This window comes from Toxotes jaculatrix, chromosome 24, assembly GCF_017976425.1.
Source record: "Toxotes jaculatrix isolate fToxJac2 chromosome 24, fToxJac2.pri, whole genome shotgun sequence".
Taxonomy (NCBI): domain Eukaryota; kingdom Metazoa; phylum Chordata; class Actinopteri; family Toxotidae; genus Toxotes; species Toxotes jaculatrix.
In genome coordinates, this window is record NC_054417.1 from 625,740 (window position 1) to 643,701 (window position 17,962).

Sequence of the window (17,962 nt, forward strand, 5' to 3'; positions counted from 1 at the left end):
ACTATTAAACTTTAATGAGTAAAAAACATCAGTGTACAGTGTGTGGAGACAGTGTCGCTCTCTTTAAAACTCTTTCTACACATTATAATATGTCCGTACCTTTTTCTAAACTAAGAACATTAAAGCTGCACACAGGAGAAAAACAAACGCACCCTCCCCTCCCAGCAAAAGAAAATCTACTCATCATGATCCTGTGGTGAAGACGATGCTCCCTCTGCTGTTTGATGCTGGTTACTGCAAAATGACCAACCTGCGCAGCAGCTGAGATATTTTCATGTCTGACCCTCACCTGTGTGAGTTTCACCTGCTTTTCACCAACCTGCCTCTCTGCAGCCTGTCAGAGTTCAGTCTGGGTAACGCATGTGAGAGACAGCAAACGAAAACATAAACTAAACCTGTGAACAGGAAATCATGCAAAACAAAGTTATATCAAATCTTTCATCAGTGTATGAAATGTTTAACAGCAAACTGCTCTCTGAGTCAAAAAAGGAAGGACGGGTTTACAAAAGTGAGTTTCACAAAAACTGTAAAGGTGTCCCACACCAGTCCCACACCAGTCCCACACCAGTCCCACACCAGTCCCACACCTCCAAGTGAGGATGTGAGGACAGGTTCAGATTAAAGGTTTATTCTGTCCACCTCAGTGAGTTTGCTGACCTCTGCTAACCCTCCTACAAACAGTCCTCCAAGCTCCGCCTCCAGCTCTTGCAGGTGGGCGAGGCTAAACACGTCGAGCGGTTCTCCCAGAGTCCTCCACCATGGCAGCCGGTTCGCCTGCAGCATTGCATTGTGGGCATCACGGGCACGAGCGGCAATGGGACCCGAGGGGCTCAGGAAGGACTCTGCATCTGTCGCCGTGACGACAGAGAGGGATGGGGCATCTGTGGGAAAAGGGACAGCAGTGATCAGAGCAGAGATGATGATTGAAGTCTCACTCTGATCAGTGACCAGATAACAAGGGTAACGATTCATTATTGATTAACCATGTGGTCTGTCAGATAAACATGCATCCCACTTTCTCCCACTTTCTCCCACTTTCTCCCACTTTCTCCCACTTTCTCCCACTTTCTCCCAGCCCAGGATGCTCACTTGCATCACTGTGCGTCACCACCTCCATATTTCTGTGTTATTGTTAAAGTCAGGCTCGGTCAGAGTGACTGTGCACAGCTGACCCGTGTCATTTTTAAGCTGCATGTGCAGCCACATGTTTGTGTGCAAAGTAAAGGAGGTGTGTGTGTGTGTGTGTGTGTGTGTGTTGACCTCTGAGCAGCTCCAGCTGGGTGTGTGTGTGAGCCAGCAGAGCCTCCACCCTCTGCTCCTCTCTCCTCCACTGCCCTCCTCTCTGCAGCTCCGACAGCAGCAGCAGCTGCGCCTCCTCATGGAGGCGCTTGCACGCCTCAGGAGACACGTGGGACGACTGCAGACAGACAGGAGGACAGACAGTAGACAGGAGGACAGAGACAGTTTGTAACGTCAGAGCATCATTCTGGAGATGACAGGTAACGAGTGAACTGCATGTCTTACAGGATGCGCTGCAATGTAGTCCTCTACTTGTGCCTTTAGCTCCGCCCTCCTGCTGTCCGTCAAACCTTTCTGACCAATCCAGAAAGGTGTGGTGGGCAGGGCCCTTGAAGCTCGATGTTTTTGCAGAAAGCCACGCACCTGAAAGAGCGAGGAGTCAACGACGTCTCCTTACCGCATCCATTTTTCCTACAAACAGCCCATAATGACACAGTCTCTGTAGGAGACCGTGATACTCCGGCTCTCTCTGAGACGTAACTCATCACAAAAACGTTTGAGTGCGTACCGCCCTCTGCAGCGTCCTGGCGGCTTGCTGCTGTGTGCGTGTGTGTATCAGTGTGTGTCGGAGTGTGTTATTGTAGAGCCGTCGCTCTCTGAAGCCTCTCCAGACCCTCTGGATCACCACGGCCGCATGACGCTCGCACTCCTGCAGGTACGACTGCACCTGGTCTGAAAAACCACAGAGAACACACACACACACACACTTAGCTGCTTTGCAGTAAACTTTCATGGACCAGGACCAAATCTGAGTGTGTGTGGGAGCGTTTACCAGGAGGCAGGAGCTGCAGCAGCTGTCTCTGTTTTTGGTGGAACGCCCTCCTCGCCTGCTGACGTCTCACACACACCTGAAACACACACACACACACACACACACACACGCCTGTCTTATCAGAGTCAGTTAAAATGGCTGAAGAGATTTTGGCTTCCTGTTTTCTCTGCTCTCTTGGCCAAACACTGTCAGCACTGCAGTCTTTGGTCTTACCTGGTACCTCAGCTCCTCCTCCCACTGCCGCACCTCCTTCTGCTGCTGCTGCTGCCTCCTCCGAGCCCTGACACAGACACAGACACACAAACACACACACACACAGGAATTTAAATATGTGGTCAGTGCTCCTTTAAAGCTCATGATGCTGCAGCCGACTGCACAGTCAGGTACCTGTATCTCCTCTGCAGCGTACTAACAGCTCTGCTGAGACTCTTCACTCTGCGTCTGGTCTGATACGACCTCCAGGCCGCCTGGATCACACACGCCGCCCGCACACGCTCAGTGCTCGGAGTGCGAACCACCTGCACCGCCGTGTCAACGTGTTAGAACAAACACAAAGTTAGAAAACATAAAAAAAGAAGCAGCTGACTTCAGATGATGAGAGGACGTCTCGTTTCTCTGGACATGTTCCTCACTGCGTCTTACGTGTGACGGACTAAGAGACATGGAAAAGACGAGGATCCAGACGCACCTGAGAGGGACTCGTTATGCCTCTGTCTGATTGGATGAATGCAATCAGCTGATCCACGTCCTGGTCAAAGCCGTGCCCCCTCCAGTCTTTGTTCAGCAGGTTGTCCAGACCTTGAGAGAGAACAAGAGAGCGACCTTTGACCTTTCAGCACATTTAAGTGAACATTCCTTCATGCTGCAGGGAGCCAGGTTTAAACTGATACTGTTAATGTATCAACATGTGTGACCTCTGACCTCTGAAGTTGAGGAGGAAGGGCTGGAGCCGGAGCTGCAGCTGATTGGCCATGAGCAGGATGAGTCTGATGGAGGCCCCGCCCACAGCAGAGTCAGAGCTGACGGCTAATTGGCCGACAGCCTCGTTAAGCAGCAACAAGACAGAGTCGTCACTCAACCTGGAGAGGAAGTCCCTGCAGAGACGGGGGGGTGGGGGGGGTTTATAAGAACAGGAGTATAAATGAAAATTATAACTTCTTGTGCACCTCACTCTGTGTTACCTGCTGGCTGTGCAGGTTTGAATCCACAGTTGGACACACAGCAGAGACACAGTCACATCATCACACATCTGGATCTGCTCATAGTGGACAGAGCTGAGAACTGGAGGGACAAAGGGGGACAGAATATCATCAGACTTACCCGAGACAGACCTGCAATATGTACTGCTTATCAAAACCAGACGGAATGTCTGTTCAGACATCAATCAATACACTAATCAATGATGAGTGAGGTGACGGACCCTGTGTGGTGAGCTGTGTGTGGGCTCTGAGCAGCCAGCCAACTGAATCCATCACCTTCCTGAACACAGACAAACACTGACAGGCACAGAATTCAGTTTGACTGTAAAGGTTAAAGAAGCCAAATTTTTGGAGGACAACAGTTTGAAGACAAGGACGAACTTAGCTTCTCACCTCTGTCTGCCTCATCAGCTGGCTGGCCAATGACAGGAGGCAGTCCACGACTGACGGCAGGAACAGCCTATGAAAGGCCTTTGAATGTTCACCGGGATCCCCCCCAACACAGCAGGAACTGAGGAGATATACACAAACACATACTAACAACACTGAACAAGAGGATACAGTTTGAAATCATCAAAAATATATCACTGAAAATTATACAAATATTTTTTAACAACCTGAAAAGGATTCAAATGATCCTTCTCACTTAATATATTACAGATAAAATGACAGCGTGTCTGGACTCAGAGGAGGACCTGGTGAGCTGGGCCAGTGTGGCGGCGGCGGCGGTCCAGTTGCCCCTCAGCCTTCTGGGATCCAGAGAGAGGGCGAGGACACAGTGACTCAGGACCCCACTGTGATACAACTGAGACTTCACACGAGTCAACACGCTGCTGTCGGTCTGCACCGCCGCCACGTTCAGAGCCTCTGACAGAGACAACAACACAGAGTCACTCCAACCTTCATTCATTCACTCATTCATTCATTCAGGCCCACCTGAGTAAACAGGATAAAGGACTAGTTCACGTTAATGATCAACTCAGATTCTCACCACTGCAGGTACAGACACAGTCAGTGGTTTTAAAACCTACAGCTTGTTCGTTTCACTGCCCCCCTGCTGGATAAAGATGCTGGCTGTCTCACTGTTAATGCCGCTGTTCAGCAGGTGGATTCTCTGCTCCGGGTTCAGGTCTTCATCCTGCAGCTGCTCCTTCAGCTCCGACACCACGGCCTCCTCCACCGACTCCATCCTCACTGCAGCGACCTTTAACAGTGTGATTAAAAAACACAAAGACTGAGGTCAGCAAGCACCTCAAAGGCTGTCACACTAAATCCTCTTTTTAACTCGGTCCCACGCTGTAGTTGAGCTGCTCTCACCTCAGCAGGATTCAGACTGAATCAGTGTAAGCAAACACTGTGACCCCAAATTACTCGGACAGTAGTTACAGGTGTGTCTCACCTCACCTGTCGATATGACGGTTGATTTTCGCCGAGGCGAGCTTTGTTTGTCGCTTCAGCAGACGGTTAGTCAGCATTAGCCGGGATAAAAGGTGCCGCGGGTCGGTTAAACAACTCGTCCGTTCACTCGTTAAAATTTTAATTTAAATCCAGGGACGCCACGACGCTACAGAGCCGAGCTGGACCCGTTAGCTTTTAGCAGCCGAGCAAACCGACGGGCTGGAGTTGCTACGGCAACGTGACGTCATGACGCCGCGACGGCGCACACCTCACTGCACCACGACAGACCAAGAAGATAATAAGCTATCTATCTATCTATCTGTCTGTCTGTCTCCGCTAACGGGGTTTGTTGGCGTGAAAGAAAAGAACGAGCTGAATTAAATGTGCTGCAGCTCACACGTCCACCGTGTTTACAGGAAAGGGTTAGGGTTAGAGTGCTGTGTGTCTGAAGCTTCCAACGAGAGCAGGCTGCTGTGTGCTCATCTGGCCTCTGGGTGGCGCTGTAGCTTCAGCTGAATCATTCAAACAGCAGCAGCTTCATACACTCAGCTCCGCATGTTTCACTGCTGCCTCCACTTTACTCTGCTCATCTTTGATGCTTTTTTTTAGACAAAGTGACTGTTTGCAAAGTTATTCCTGTTCTTATTAACTGTTTATTACTTTAACGGTTACTGTCTCATCATTCTCTCTCTTATAAGAAAATCAGCTGAAGCTGAGCTAAACTTTAGCTCACATTTAGATTCTATCTGTATTTTTTCAACAGAAAAAAACAAAAAAATCCAACTTTTTCATCATCTTTATGGATCTGTGCTGTGACACATGAATAAAAACATTAATTAATTCACAAGTTTACTTATTTAGTGTATTTTATCATGAGTATTTATTATGAATATTATTTAATTAATACTTCTATTTTATAGAATAATCTTTCTATTTTAGTGTGGTGTTCTTCTCTGTTGTATTCATATTGTCATTGCGTCCGTTAATAAAGACTTTATATGTAAAACAGAACACTATCTAATATAATATTGTTTTATATTATATTATATTATATTATATTATATTATATTATATTATATTATATTATATTATATATCTGAGGAAAACAGATTCACAGTCGAAATAAAATCGGTGAAATGCTTCAATGATCTCAGCTGATCACATCAGCATCCATCTCGTTAACGGGACCAGTTCATAGTAACTGTACTGACAGTAACGGTAACGTTATAGTAACGGGAGAGGCGGGGGTTGTGTCTGTGTGTGTGTGTGTGTGTGTTAATCGGTGCAGCAGCTGCTGCAGCCCTCGTGCACAGCGCCCCTCTCTCTCCACGGTGCGCCTGCGTGCTGAAACACACTGACCGACCGACCGTCCGCTGCCTGGACCGGCAGGAGGAGAGAGGGAGAGGGGGAGAGGGGAACCGGGGCAACGGTAACAGTGTCTGCAGGCAGTAACGGAAACGGTACCAGTAACGGTGACGTGATGTGATGCGATGCCGCGCGGGATCACGGTAACGTAAGAACAGCAGCAGCAGCAGCAGCGGAGGAGGAGGAGGAGGACTGTCGAGGCTGAGCCGAGGAGGATGCAGCAGTGATCGGTACCGGGAGGAGGGGAACACATCCGTTCGTCCAACGGTGCTACCGTCCGCCCGCCGGCCTGTCCGGGAGCCTGGACCGATCCGATCTGATGTAAACCCGCAGGGATGGACGGGTAGGCAGGGAGGAGGCGCGAGGAGCGGAGCAACCGACGGTACATAACGGAGGAGAGAGCGCGAGGAGGAGGAGGAGGAGGAAGGAGGCGGAAGAGCAGCGCGAGGAGGAGGGAGGATGAATCCGGTGGATGGAGGAGGAGAAGCGGGCCCGGACGGCCTGGCGACGGCAGGTAGGGTGTGTGTGTGTGTGTGTGTGTGGTGGAAGATGTCGCCATGATGCCTCCACATCCGCCCATTGACTCAGAGAATGTGTGTGTGTGTGTGTGTGTAGGCTATGTGCTATGAATGTGTGTATGTGTGTGCGCGCGTGTGTGTAGGGTATGTGCTATGAATGTGTGTGTGTGTTGTGTGTCAGCATCTCTCTGTCCAATGGCATTGAGGTGTGTGTGAGTGTGTGTTGGGGGTGGAGGGTCCTACCAAGGAGGATTGTGGGAAGGCCTGCTTGGTTATTAAACGTATGTGTGTGTGCGTGTGCGTGTGCGTGTGTGCGCGCGCGCGAGTGTGTGTTCAGTTAAAATACATCTATTAGCTGTTAAGCTGTGGTCACATGATGCTTCCATGTTCCGTTCATTCCAATAAAAGTATCAGTGCAGTATTAGTAGTAGTATTTATACCACAGGAAATACTGGCTTCTGATTGGCTGACAGGTGTCAATTAAAGTCAATCAAGGCAATTCAGGCCTCATGGTGGTATATAACCTGCAGGTAACCATAGCAACCGCCCTGATGCTTCATGCATCATGACTGACAGGTGAAACTGTCAGTCCGACTGAACTACACTGATAATCAATTAATCAGTGAAGTCGTTAATCAAGCTTTTCTTTGTCTGAAGAGAAAATAAACCATGTTTGACTGTGGGGACGCGTCCTGATGACTCAGTGATTATTTGATTAATCAGAGATGGAAATAATGAGTGAGCCCCTGCTGGTTGACTGGCTGGTGACACCAAGTCACGGACTGAGCTCCATGTACAGAACGTGAGAGGAGGCGTTTCACCGAGCCTCAGGGCAGCTGCAGGTGCATAACACATTCACATGTTTTTACATTTTTACTGTAACAAGTTTCCTGAACATGAGTCGACCATAAGCTGATTATCAGCTGATATTTATAATCAAACAGCCTGAGAAATGCAGCGTCTCTGAGTGAGACATTCTGGAGCTTCAGAGGACACTGTGGTGAAACGTATTCATTATGTTTTGTTGTATAATCAGTGTGATGAGTCCTGACAGACTGACAGCAAGTTTCTCCGAAGGCTTTTCATCTGCTCCGTACAGCAGCTATTTTAGGCTTTACACTGACTCAGTGTGTGTGTGTGTGTGTGTGTGTGTGTGTGTGTGTGTGTGTGTGTGTGTGTGTGTGTGAGACAGCTTTATCAGAATGGAAATCCCTTCTCCAACTCTCTGTGCCGGTCTGAAGTCAGCTTGATTGACAGCTGGTTTAGGATCAGTCGGTCTGACAGGCAGCTGATCGAGGATCAATCAGATCCAGTTCTGTGATGATGGAGGGTGTGGAGCCGTTTGGCTGAATGTTCACACGCAGTGTCATGTTTACCACAGACACCCACCACAGACCCATCAGTGTCTGTTAGCTTCTGCTCTCAGGCCTGTTCTGTGTTAGCATGAGGTCGACCTGCTCTAACACAACACACGCTCTGATTACACACAAAACACAACATTAATATCATCTCCTCTTACTCAGCAAACTGCTAAATCACACAGGACAGAGTGGTGTTTGACTCAGTGATCAGCAGGGATAAGAACATCCTGCTCTCATATTTTTTATTGATAATCTATCACTCCCAAAACACAGATAAAATCCGTCTGTAGCCAGGATTTTAGGTCGTTTACTCGCATAATGAATCCATAGTTCAGTCTTTGGTATTTTAAGAAAATAAAAAGGTCATATTTTATATATTCATTCAACTGTTCTGTCCTGTTTTCTGTACATTTCTTCTTCCTACATTACACTAAAATCTACGCTGCCAGGTCGAGGACACTGGAACAGACACTAGTTTTTTGTGTAAAGTGGAGGTGTAGTGGGCACACAGTAAACATCCATCAGATCACGCTCCGTCATGTTACAGTCTATCATCAGCAGCAACCTGTGGGCAGGTGTTCCACTGCTCAGGAGCAGATTCTGGGTTTCACCCTAACACTAACCAGCTGTGCCTCATCAAACAAACCACACAAACAAAGCACAGGCCAAAAAGTAACCAACACAACAACAACACAACAACAACCTTTTTCTTTCCTCATCATTTTCTGCTGCTATTAGCAAATAAAAAAAACACAAGACGGGAAGAAAGTGAACGGACGTCCCTCAGTGCTCTGCTCTGTGGGACCATCAGTTTGAGCTGGGTCTTGTCTTTGCTGATGTTTGAACAGCCATGTAATGAGCGCCGCAACTAAACGTTATTTACACCATCCATTAATCTGCTGATTACTTTATTGATTAACTGATTAATCACTTAGTCAAGTTCAAAAGTTCCAAACAGAGCGATCTTTGAGGAAAGAATGGACCTGCGAATGTTCTTCTCCTCCGCTGCTGCTTTTCATTGTTGCTCAGTAATATTCAGTAATATTTGTATATTTCATTATTGCTGCCTGAGAGGTTTCTGGAGCTCTTCCGTTCTGGTTCGAGGTGAAGCGTCTTATCGCTCCAGCTTGGTTATGACCTGTGTATGTGCAGATGTGTGTTTTCAGTGCGATGACTCGGTTGAGGAGGTTGGATTGTAACCTTGGGTAAACACAGCATCTCCTGATAATCCATCAGACATCTCAAAACAATTAGTCCAGATTAAACAGGCGGTCAATCTGGGCCTGAAGTGTCAGTGTGAGCTGTGAGGAGACGGGTCGCTCCACCAGGAAGAAAGGATCCAAGGATGCTAAGGAAGGAGAAGAAGGACACTGTAAGGAGGGAGTTCAGGCAGGATAAGTGTGAGCGTTCCCTTTCACTTCTCCTTCCTGTTTTTAGGTTTTCTCTCTGAGGGTTATCACTGCTCGCCAAGCTGCTAATATGAGACGGTTAATGCCCTCAGTGTGTGTGTGTGTTGGATTAGCCTCCTCCCGCTGTGCAGGATGATCTGATGCACATGGGAGGCCTGTATGTCTGTCCGCAACACACACACACACACACTCACACACACGCACACACACGCACACACGCACTGAGCTGCAGGACTCAGCTTTTTAATTGAAATGTCTGTCAGCTCGTCTCTCTGCAGCCTGATTGGCTGAGTTTGGAGGACGGTTGGAAGCAGTTTGATGCTGCTTGCTTGCTTTTTATTCTGACTTTTTTCAAACCTCACACACACAGAGGATGAGGAACTGAATCTCAGTGGTTTGACCCAAACACGTTCAGCAGTTTGGTTTCTGACCACACGAGCAGCGGAGCTGAAGCGATGCCAGTGGCGGTCGGTCAGTTCTGGGCCACGCTGAAACATCTCGAGCTGAAACGATCAGCTGACGTGGAGTCTTTAACAACAGCCGTGCACAAGCACGTGGGCGATAAACAGTTCAATCCTTTGATTGGAAAAATAACCAACAGATTAACTGATGATGAACATTTTTAGTTAGAGGGTGACTCCTCTGAGTTCTCTGCATTTGGCCCACTGGAGGCCACAATTACTGGATTTGTGACAGCGGGATCACAACGATCTGGGATCCTGTTTGTGGCACACAGACACTGTGTGGATGTTTCTTTTTAAAATCAGCTTAAAGGTTCCTGTGTGTGTGTGTGTGTCTCGCAGGTTCAGGTAAAGCAGAGTGTGTTCGGGCGGTCGACGTCCTGACGGTGCTCAGAGAGAAAGTGGCCTTCGTGTCAGGTAACGCACACAAACACTGCTGCAGGTTGGAGCCCTGTTTGGTCCCAGTGTGACCCAGTTTAACAAACTGTGTTTTACAGGGGGGCGGGACAAGCGAGGCGGACCAATCCTGACGTTCCCTGCCAGGACCAATCATGATCGAATAAAACAGGAGGACCTCAGTCGACTGGTCACCTACCTGTCTACCATTCCCAGGTGTGTCCACTCTCCTGTCTCTCTCCCAGTGACGTCTCTGCACTGACACATTAGTAGCGCAGATGTAAACTGGGCGTTAGACTAACACTGTGTCTCCCTGCCTACCCGTCTGCCTGTCAGTGAGGACGTGCGTGCCCGCGGCTTCACCGTGGTGGTGGACATGCGCGGCAGTAAGTGGGACAGCGTGAAGCCGGTGCTGCGGACGCTACAGGAGTCGTTCTCCTCCAACATCCACACGGCGCTGCTCATCAAACCGGACACCTTCTGGCAGAAACACAAGACCAACCTGGGCAGCGCCAAGCTCAGCTTCGAGGTACCACTGCAGTACTACTACTGACAACTACAGTACTGACAAATGATGTACTGCTACTGACAGCCTGTGCAGTAATACTGGTATGTGCCGTACACCTGCTGCTGCTGCTGCAGTACTGATACTCTGACAGTACTACAGCCTGAGATCCTGCTGAATGTGAAGTATGTATTACAGTAACTTTGATGGCTCAGGTGTGATTGTATTGGAAGTTGATACTGTAGTTGTCAGTCAGTGATCCGTCTCTCTGACTCCAGACCAGCCTGGTGTCGGTGGAGGGTCTGTCCCGGCTCGTCGACCCCTCCCAGCTGACCTCTGACCTGGGGGGCTCGCTGGAGTACGACCATGTGGAGTGGACCGAGCTGCGTCTGGGTCTGGAGGAGTTCTCGGGGGCCGCCACGCAGCTCCTTGCCCAGCTGGAGCAGCTGGAGGCTGGGCTGAACCGCATACCAGAGCCCCAGGACGTCGATGAGGCCCGCAAGTAAGAGAGAGCCCCAGTCACAGTGACTGAATATTTAATAAGTTATTGATTATGTACGTTGTATTTTAGAGTTAACTAGCTCTACCTCCATATTTCCCCTCTCCAGACTCCTGGAGGAACACAGTCGTCTCCGTAACACCATCGCCACGGCGCCAGTCGACGCCCTTGACCGGGAGGGGCGGAGTTTGCTCCAGCGAATGCGCCTGGGCCCCTCACACGGTGACGCCTCTAACGAAGGCGGCGGCGGTAGCCACGGCAGCTGGCTGTCAGGCGGGGCGGACTTCCAGAGCGTGGCACCCAAGGTCTCGTCTCTGCTGGACCGACTGCAGGCGGCTCGCAGCCACCTGCTGCAGAGCTGGAGCGACAGGAAGCTGCACCTGGACCAGGCACTGCAGCTGCACCTGTTTGAACAGGATGCCACCAAGGTGAGGGGTGGGGCAGGGGGTGGGGGCTGAAACATATAGCAGCGTATCCATCCACCAGTGCCTCTGTGACACTCCGCTGCTCTCTGACCTGCCTCTCTCTCAGATGTCGGAGTGGATCGCCCACAGTAAAGACCTGTTCGTACAGAGTCTGGCGGAGGTCGGCCAGAACCACCAGCACGCCCTGGACCTCCAGACACAACACCAGCACTTCACCGCCAACTGCATGGTCAGTGTGCCGCCTCACACTGTGTCTGCTGTTAACGAGCTATCTGACGGACTCTTAACGTCTCTGAATGTCTCTGAGCAGAACGGCAGCGTGAACGTGGACAGCGTGGTCACGGTGGCGGCGAGGCTCGCAGAGGCCGGTCATTACGGGGCGGAGCGGATCGCCATGGTGTCGTCACGGTTACAGGAAGACTGGAAGTCCCTGACGACGGCACTAGAGGAGCGTAGCAACACGCTCGCCATGGCAACCGGCTTCCACCAGGGGGCAGAGCAGGTGATTAATACACCTGTTTTTTACCCGTCTTTGTACCTGTCTCACTATCTGTCCGTCTTTACTCGTCCACAGCCAAAATGTTGTGTCTCCTGCTCTATCTACCTGTTTGCCACACCTGTCTGTCTCTTCCTCCACACAGATTAAATTAAGGTGATGTTCACAGGACTAAACACTGTCTTCATGTCTGTCTCTCTACCTGCCTGTCTGTCCAGTTCCTGCTCAAGGTGGAGGGTTGGGTTCAGGCGTGCTCTGAAGGGTCGTTGCCCTCGGCAACAGCAGAGCTGGAAGCTGCAATTAAGAAACACCAGGAGCTGAACGAGGAGATCTCTGCTAACTACACACAGGTACCTGTCTCTCTAAACACCTGTCTGTCTGCCCACATACCCGTCTGTCTGTCTAAATACCTGTAGCTCTGACTGAACTCCCGCCTGTCTCCCCACCTGTCTGTCTGCAGGTCAGTGAGAGTGGTAAAGCCTTATTGGATGTCCTCCAGCGTTGCCCAGCGACCGACTCTGACGACTCTGTGACCAAACCAGACTTTACCACCACCACACATGGCATCATGGGAGTTCTGCACCAGGTCATGCAGGTATTACTCACTTTAACCTGTCGCACATCCTTCTGTCTCACTCTCACTGACCAAAGACAGACAGGTGGATGGATGTGATGGTTTTTTTTTTGTTGTTGTTGGCAGGGTCACCATGAGGTGGAGGGGGCGTGGCAGCACCGTAAGCTCCGCCTCCACCAGCGTTTGCAGCTGTGTGTGTTTCAACAGGATGTTAGACAGGTAGGACAAATCCAGACTCAGACTCAGACTCAGAGATTCATTGGGGTCCAGAGTCATTTTAAGTGTCAGATGCTGTGGAGACCACCTCTGCTTTCCACTTTGATTCAAAGAGTCAACGTCTGACTTAACATCTCGTCATTTCAACTTAGAAAACATCATTTTGATCCAAATCCAGATTTAAGGCTCAGTGTACCTCCACCTGTCTGCCCCTCTCAGGTGTTGGACTGGGTGGAGCAGCATGGTGAGGTCTTCCTGAACAAACACAGCGGCGTGGGGAAGTCTCTGCACCGAGCGCGAGCTCTGCAGAAACGCCACGACGACTTCCAGCAGGTGGCACAGGTAACAACACATAAACTACATTTAGTAGACCAATCAAATATCTGAAATAAAATGAACTGTGGGAGGTTTTTTGTTGAGGTGTGAATCGTTTAACCCTGGACTTTCTGTCTTTAAGTATTTATTTTATTAACTTTTTTTGTCAGACAACATCAAATCGTCCACTCGCAGCAGCTCAGCCTGGGGAACACTAACCCTAACCCCGAGACGAAGTGTTTCTGCTTTAATGTGACTGTTACAGGCAGTGATGGAAGCACATCAACAACACAACCAAATGACAGCACTTATAATGTACCACTTTGTGTGTGTGTGTGTGTGTGTGTGTGTGTGTGTGTGTGTGTGTGTGTGTGTGCGTCAGAACACTTACACTAATGCAGAGAAGCTTCTGGAAGCAGCAGATCAGCTGGCTCAGTCCGGAGAGTGTGAGGAGGAGGAGATCTACCAGGCAGCTAGAGACCTGGAGCTACGCATGCAGGTACCTGTGACAGAGAAAGAGTGAATGAATGAATGAATGAGTGAAGTTTTATACACTCACTGTACATGTGAAGCTTATGGCACACGTAAAGCACTGATCCACATTAGTTCATGTTACGTTGTGTGACGTGTCCTTGGTTTTTCTGCAGTAACAACTGGTTGTGCTAGTAAAGTGTTTATTAACTAGTTTATTGACTTGTGTTTTTTTGGAGCTTGAGAAAAACACTCACAGGTGATGTCACGCGTGTTACAGAGGTGCTGACGTGTTGCTGACGTGTTGTAAATCTGTGCTGTGTGTTGTGCGTGTGCAGGCGTTTATCCAGCGGGTTGAACAGAGGAAGCTGCTGCTGGATCTCGCTGTGTCTTTCTACACACACACCAAAGAGGTAACGCACACAGACACACACAGTACTGTGATGTACTGCAGTAGTATTATTATGTGACAACAGTCCACTGTGCCGTACTTATACCTGCTCCCTCTCCTCTCTCCCTCCCCTCTCCTTCCCTCTCCTCCTCCTCCTCCTCTCTCCTCCTCCTCTCTCCTCCTTCTCCCCTCTCCTCCTCCTCCCCTCTCCTCTCTCCCTCCCCTCTCCTTCTCCTCCTCTCCTCTCCTCCTCCTCTCTCCTCCTCCTCTCTCCTCCTCCTCCCCTCTCCTCCTCCTCAGCTCTCAGTGTGGATGGAGGGCCTCCAGAAGCAGCTCTCCTCAGACCTCTGTGTTTGTCCGGACACTGTGGAGGCTCTGCAGACTCTCATCAGCCAGCAGCAGCAGCAGCAGGCCAACACACAGGTACCTGCTGACCTCTGTCCCCGGCCCCCTGACCTGACCCCATCATAACAACCTAACACCCTCGTGACCACTGACCCCTCACCCCTAACCCTCACACTAACCCTAACTCTAACCCTGACCCACAGGAAGCTGCGATGAGTGTCATCCGGGAAGGAGAAGACCTCATCCTGCAACTCAGGTACACACAGAGAGCGTGGGTGCGTTTGATTCGTGCCTCACCACTGCACAAATAGCGTGGTTCTAACTTGTATGAGAGCATTTGTTTCACCGGTCAGGGCAGCTCAAAGGCCCGTGTGGAACTGGTGTGTGAGTGTATGATGGGTGTGTGTGTTTGGGCGGCGCTGTGATGTTGGTGTATGAATGTTCGTCTCCTAGTTTATGTACAATGTGCGGGTGCATTTGTTTTCAGTTTTAGGGTGCGCTTGTTTTTTAGTTTGGATATACTTGGTTGTTGTGCTTTTTTCCCCCAAGTGTGCAAACCCAGTATGGGTGCGTTTGTTGTGTGGGTGTTTGTTTCACTCCGCAGGGCAGCTCAGAGCCCTGAGTGGAGTTGGTGTTTGGAATAGTTGTGGGTGCGTGTGTTTTCAGGTTTATACAGTGTGTGTAGGTGCATTTGTTTCTGGCTTCATAAAAAAATATGTGGGTGCGTTTGTTTCACTGCTCATGGCAGCACAGAGGCCTGTGTGTAGCTGAAGTTTGTAATGACTGTGGGTGCATTTGTTTTTAAGTTTGTATAGCCTTTGTGGGTGCAACTGTTTTGTAATTTGAAAAGTTTGTGTGGGTGTGTTTGTTTTGTAGTTTGTATAATCTGTGTGGGTGTGTTTGTTTTGTAGTTTGTATAATCTGTATAGGGGCGTTTGTTTTCAGTATTGTAAAGTCTGTGTGGGCGGGTACCTTTTATTTGAAATGTTTCTATGTTTGGATTAGTTTGTTTTTAGGTCTGTAAAATGTGTTTGTGGGTGCGTTTGTTTCAGGCCCCAGGGTAGTTCAGTGGCCCATGTGGAGTCGGTGCTGCAGCAGCTGGAGGAGTCTCATGTTCAGCTGGAGGAACTTTTCCACCAGAGGAAGATTCGACTGGATGTTTACCTGCAGCTCCGGATACTGCAGCAGTGCACGCTGGAGGTACACCATTTATTTTTAATTTACGAATATTAATAAACTCATTTCTTGAACCTCCTTCCTCTGCGCGGGATCGAGGTTGAACTCCCTCTTATTTACTGTGTGTTTTGTAGGTAACCGGGGAAATGGACGCCTGGAAGCAGGACCTCCAGAAACAGTCCCAGGACTTCTCTACTGAGAAGCTAGCATCACCACGGCTAGCCGACGTAAACCAGGACAAGCTAGGCCAGGACAAGCTCGCTCTGGGCCAGTCACGTCTCGTGGAGGCTAGCCCCGAGGCACTAACGCTAGCACAGCAACGCATCCACAGGTAAACAGGCCAGTCTGATGACATCGTCCTCACTCAGAATGAAAAAGACTCATCAGTGACAGATGATGCCAGGTGCTGATTGATTAACCGATTAACTGATCTGCAGGCACATGGAGCGACGGCTGGCTATGAACAACATGATCTACGAGGTCATCCAGCAAGGTCACGACCTTCAGCAGTACACCAGTGAGGTCCAAGCCTCAGGTCAGAGTCCGAACAGAACAGTTCACAGTTCAGAAGCGGCTGCCATAGAATAACACACTGATAATATTTTCTCCTCTGCTGTTAGAATAGAACAGGATAGAGCAGAAAGCAGTGGGCACGTATGTTGTTAGCGTGTGGCATCAGTCTGACCAGTTCGGTAACACACTGATATATTAGGGGGAAAAGGGGGCAGAGAGGATAATGGGGGGAGAGGGAAAAGGGGGATGGGGTTGCCATGGAAACTGCTCTCTGAAGCACACAGCTGGTCCCCATGGAAACCAGCGTATTGAATTTGCCATGGAGACACACACACACACACACAAGTAAATACATGCATCCATGTGTGCCTACACACATGAATGGAGATGGAAACACACATATATAGAGTTGCATTGCTGTACTTGTGAGGACCTACCAGCCCAATGTCCTGACTGTGAAGGTGTGTGTGTTTCAGGTATCGAGCTGTCGGAGGCAGAGGGGGGTCTCTCCTCTCAGGTGGAGGAGCTGCAGCGCCTCCTGCAGGACAAACAGAAGGAGCTGCAGCAGATCGCAGATCACACACACACACACCTGGAGCAGAACCTGCAGCTGAGACACCTGCAGAGCCAGGTCAAGCAGGTAACACACGTTCATTCACACACACACACACACACCTGCAGATCCAGGTGACATCCAGGCACCACAGGTGATAATCTCTACCTGTCCGTCCGTCTGTGTCTCAGGTGCTAGGCTGGATCTCAGAGGGCGAGGTCATGTTGTCGTCCTGTATGTTGAACTCCAGCTGTTTATCCGAAGCTGAGCAGCTGCAGAGGGAGCATGAGCGCCTCCAGCAGGCCATAGAGGTTACTGCGCACACACAAATACACACACACAGACAGATGTAAAGGTTACCACAGCAATGGGACACTAATGAGGAATTCGTCCACACAAACCTGTGGACATACCTGTGTGTCTGTCTTTCTTCTGTCTCTCCAGGCTCTCCTCCATGCCGACTCCCTGCAGAGGACTCACCAGGTGGCTCTGGCTCTGCAGCAGAGAGCAGAGCTGCTGGTCAGGTTAGTTTCTGTCAGATTTACTGAGGCTTCCTCCACAGCTCTGCCAACAGGTTAATCCTCATCCATAACCTGTCTGTGCCCTCTGACCTCTGACCTTACCCCCTCAGGTCAGGTCACTATGATCCGGATGCAGTGAGGTCTTGTGCCCAGACAGTGGCGCTGCACTGGCAGACACTGATGCTGAGGATCGAGGACCGACTCAAACTGGTCAACGCCTCTGCTGCCTTCTACAGGACGTCCCAGCAGGTAACACTGACTGTCAGTTTATCTCTGCCTGCCCCTCTGTATGACCTGAAGTCTGTGTATCCTCTTACCTGTCTGTCTGCCTCTCCAGGTGTGTGGGGTCCTGGAGAGTCTGGAGCAGGAGTACCGCAGGGAAGAGGACTGGTGTGGAGGAGGAGAGCGACAGCCGGAGCAGCTCCTGCCGCTCATCAACAAACACATGGAGCAGAAGGAGGCCTTTCTAAAGGTGAGGAGGACTGGAAAGTCCCGGCTTTATACCGGTAATTAGTTTATAAACATTTAATAAATGTCTCTAACACACTATGATGTCAGCATATTTTCCTTGTCAAGTGTCCCCACCTAATATCACAGGGTACCTAACGGTCTTGTTTCCATGGCAACAGGCATGTACTCTGGCCAGGCGAAACGCTGAAGTTTTCCTCAAGTACATCCATCGCAACAGCGTCACCATGGCGAACATCTCGGGCCACAGCGTCACCGTCTCCGGGGTGACCGAGGTCACCGGACACTCCAGGGTACCAGAGCAGCAGGTCAAAGG

At 49.8% G+C, this 17,962-nt stretch overlaps 2 protein-coding genes across 6 annotated transcripts in view; one reads left to right on the top strand and one right to left on the bottom strand.

The window, feature by feature from the left end:
- Nucleotides 1–17,637, bottom strand: LOC121177667 (IQ calmodulin-binding motif-containing protein 1-like). Of its 5 annotated transcripts, none has more exons than XM_041031967.1 (19): nt 17,496–17,637; nt 17,071–17,152; nt 16,826–16,972; nt 16,542–16,642; nt 13,600–13,711; nt 4,354–4,474; nt 3,966–4,137; nt 3,664–3,781; nt 3,492–3,567; nt 3,253–3,352; nt 2,993–3,165; nt 2,760–2,869; nt 2,459–2,589; nt 2,285–2,351; nt 2,072–2,147; nt 1,808–1,971; nt 1,525–1,662; nt 1,261–1,417; nt 1–881 (listed from the first exon to the last, which is right to left on the bottom strand). In XM_041031967.1, the coding sequence occupies exons 6-19, from the start codon at nt 4,457–4,459 to the stop codon at nt 619–621; spliced, it is 1,851 nt and encodes a 616-aa protein (XP_040887901.1). In that variant the 5' UTR covers nt 4,460–4,474; nt 13,600–13,711; nt 16,542–16,642; nt 16,826–16,972; nt 17,071–17,152; nt 17,496–17,637; the 3' UTR covers nt 1–618. The 5 variants fall into 5 exon arrangements, with proteins under 5 accessions (XP_040887901.1, XP_040887900.1, XP_040887902.1 ...); XM_041031966.1 differs by having other exon boundaries at nt 17,071–17,170; nt 17,496–17,621; XM_041031968.1 differs by having other exon boundaries at nt 16,780–16,972; nt 17,071–17,170; nt 17,496–17,621.
- LOC121177647 (kalirin-like) overlaps nt 6,493–17,962 on the top strand; it is a 27,103-nt gene continuing 15,633 nt past the window's right edge. Inside the window, exons 1-25 of the mRNA XM_041031941.1 lie at nt 6,493–6,547; nt 10,125–10,199; nt 10,280–10,394; nt 10,515–10,707; nt 10,962–11,185; nt 11,292–11,610; nt 11,714–11,836; nt 11,918–12,109; nt 12,322–12,453; nt 12,564–12,698; nt 12,804–12,896; nt 13,113–13,235; nt 13,591–13,707; nt 14,018–14,092; nt 14,371–14,493; nt 14,619–14,671; nt 15,468–15,615; nt 15,726–15,922; nt 16,029–16,126; nt 16,581–16,744; nt 16,849–16,968; nt 17,102–17,181; nt 17,289–17,427; nt 17,516–17,650; nt 17,808–17,961. Of these exons, the coding sequence (XP_040887875.1) occupies nt 6,493–6,547; nt 10,125–10,199; nt 10,280–10,394; nt 10,515–10,707; nt 10,962–11,185; nt 11,292–11,610; nt 11,714–11,836; nt 11,918–12,109; nt 12,322–12,453; nt 12,564–12,698; nt 12,804–12,896; nt 13,113–13,235; nt 13,591–13,707; nt 14,018–14,092; nt 14,371–14,493; nt 14,619–14,671; nt 15,468–15,615; nt 15,726–15,922; nt 16,029–16,126; nt 16,581–16,744; nt 16,849–16,968; nt 17,102–17,181; nt 17,289–17,427; nt 17,516–17,650; nt 17,808–17,961 (3,382 nt within the window). The remainder of the gene's footprint in view (nt 6,548–10,124; nt 10,200–10,279; nt 10,395–10,514; nt 10,708–10,961; nt 11,186–11,291; nt 11,611–11,713; nt 11,837–11,917; nt 12,110–12,321; nt 12,454–12,563; nt 12,699–12,803; nt 12,897–13,112; nt 13,236–13,590; nt 13,708–14,017; nt 14,093–14,370; nt 14,494–14,618; nt 14,672–15,467; nt 15,616–15,725; nt 15,923–16,028; nt 16,127–16,580; nt 16,745–16,848; nt 16,969–17,101; nt 17,182–17,288; nt 17,428–17,515; nt 17,651–17,807; nt 17,962) is intronic.

What these genes read in the sequence shown, in the direction of transcription:
- LOC121177667 (XM_041031967.1), bottom strand. Translation starts at nt 4,459, where the DNA reads ATGGAGTCGGTGGAGGAGGCCGTGGTGTCGGAGCTGAAGGAGCAGCTG. An exon ending in CTTCCTCCTCAACTTCAGAG is followed by an intron (nt 2,870 to 2,992) that starts GTCAGAGGTCAC and finishes TTCTCTCTCAAG; the next exon opens with GTCTGGACAACCTGCTGAAC. An exon ending in CCAGGACGCTGCAGAGGGCG is followed by an intron (nt 1,663 to 1,807) that starts GTACGCACTCAA and finishes TCGCTCTTTCAG; the next exon opens with GTGCGTGGCTTTCTGCAAAA.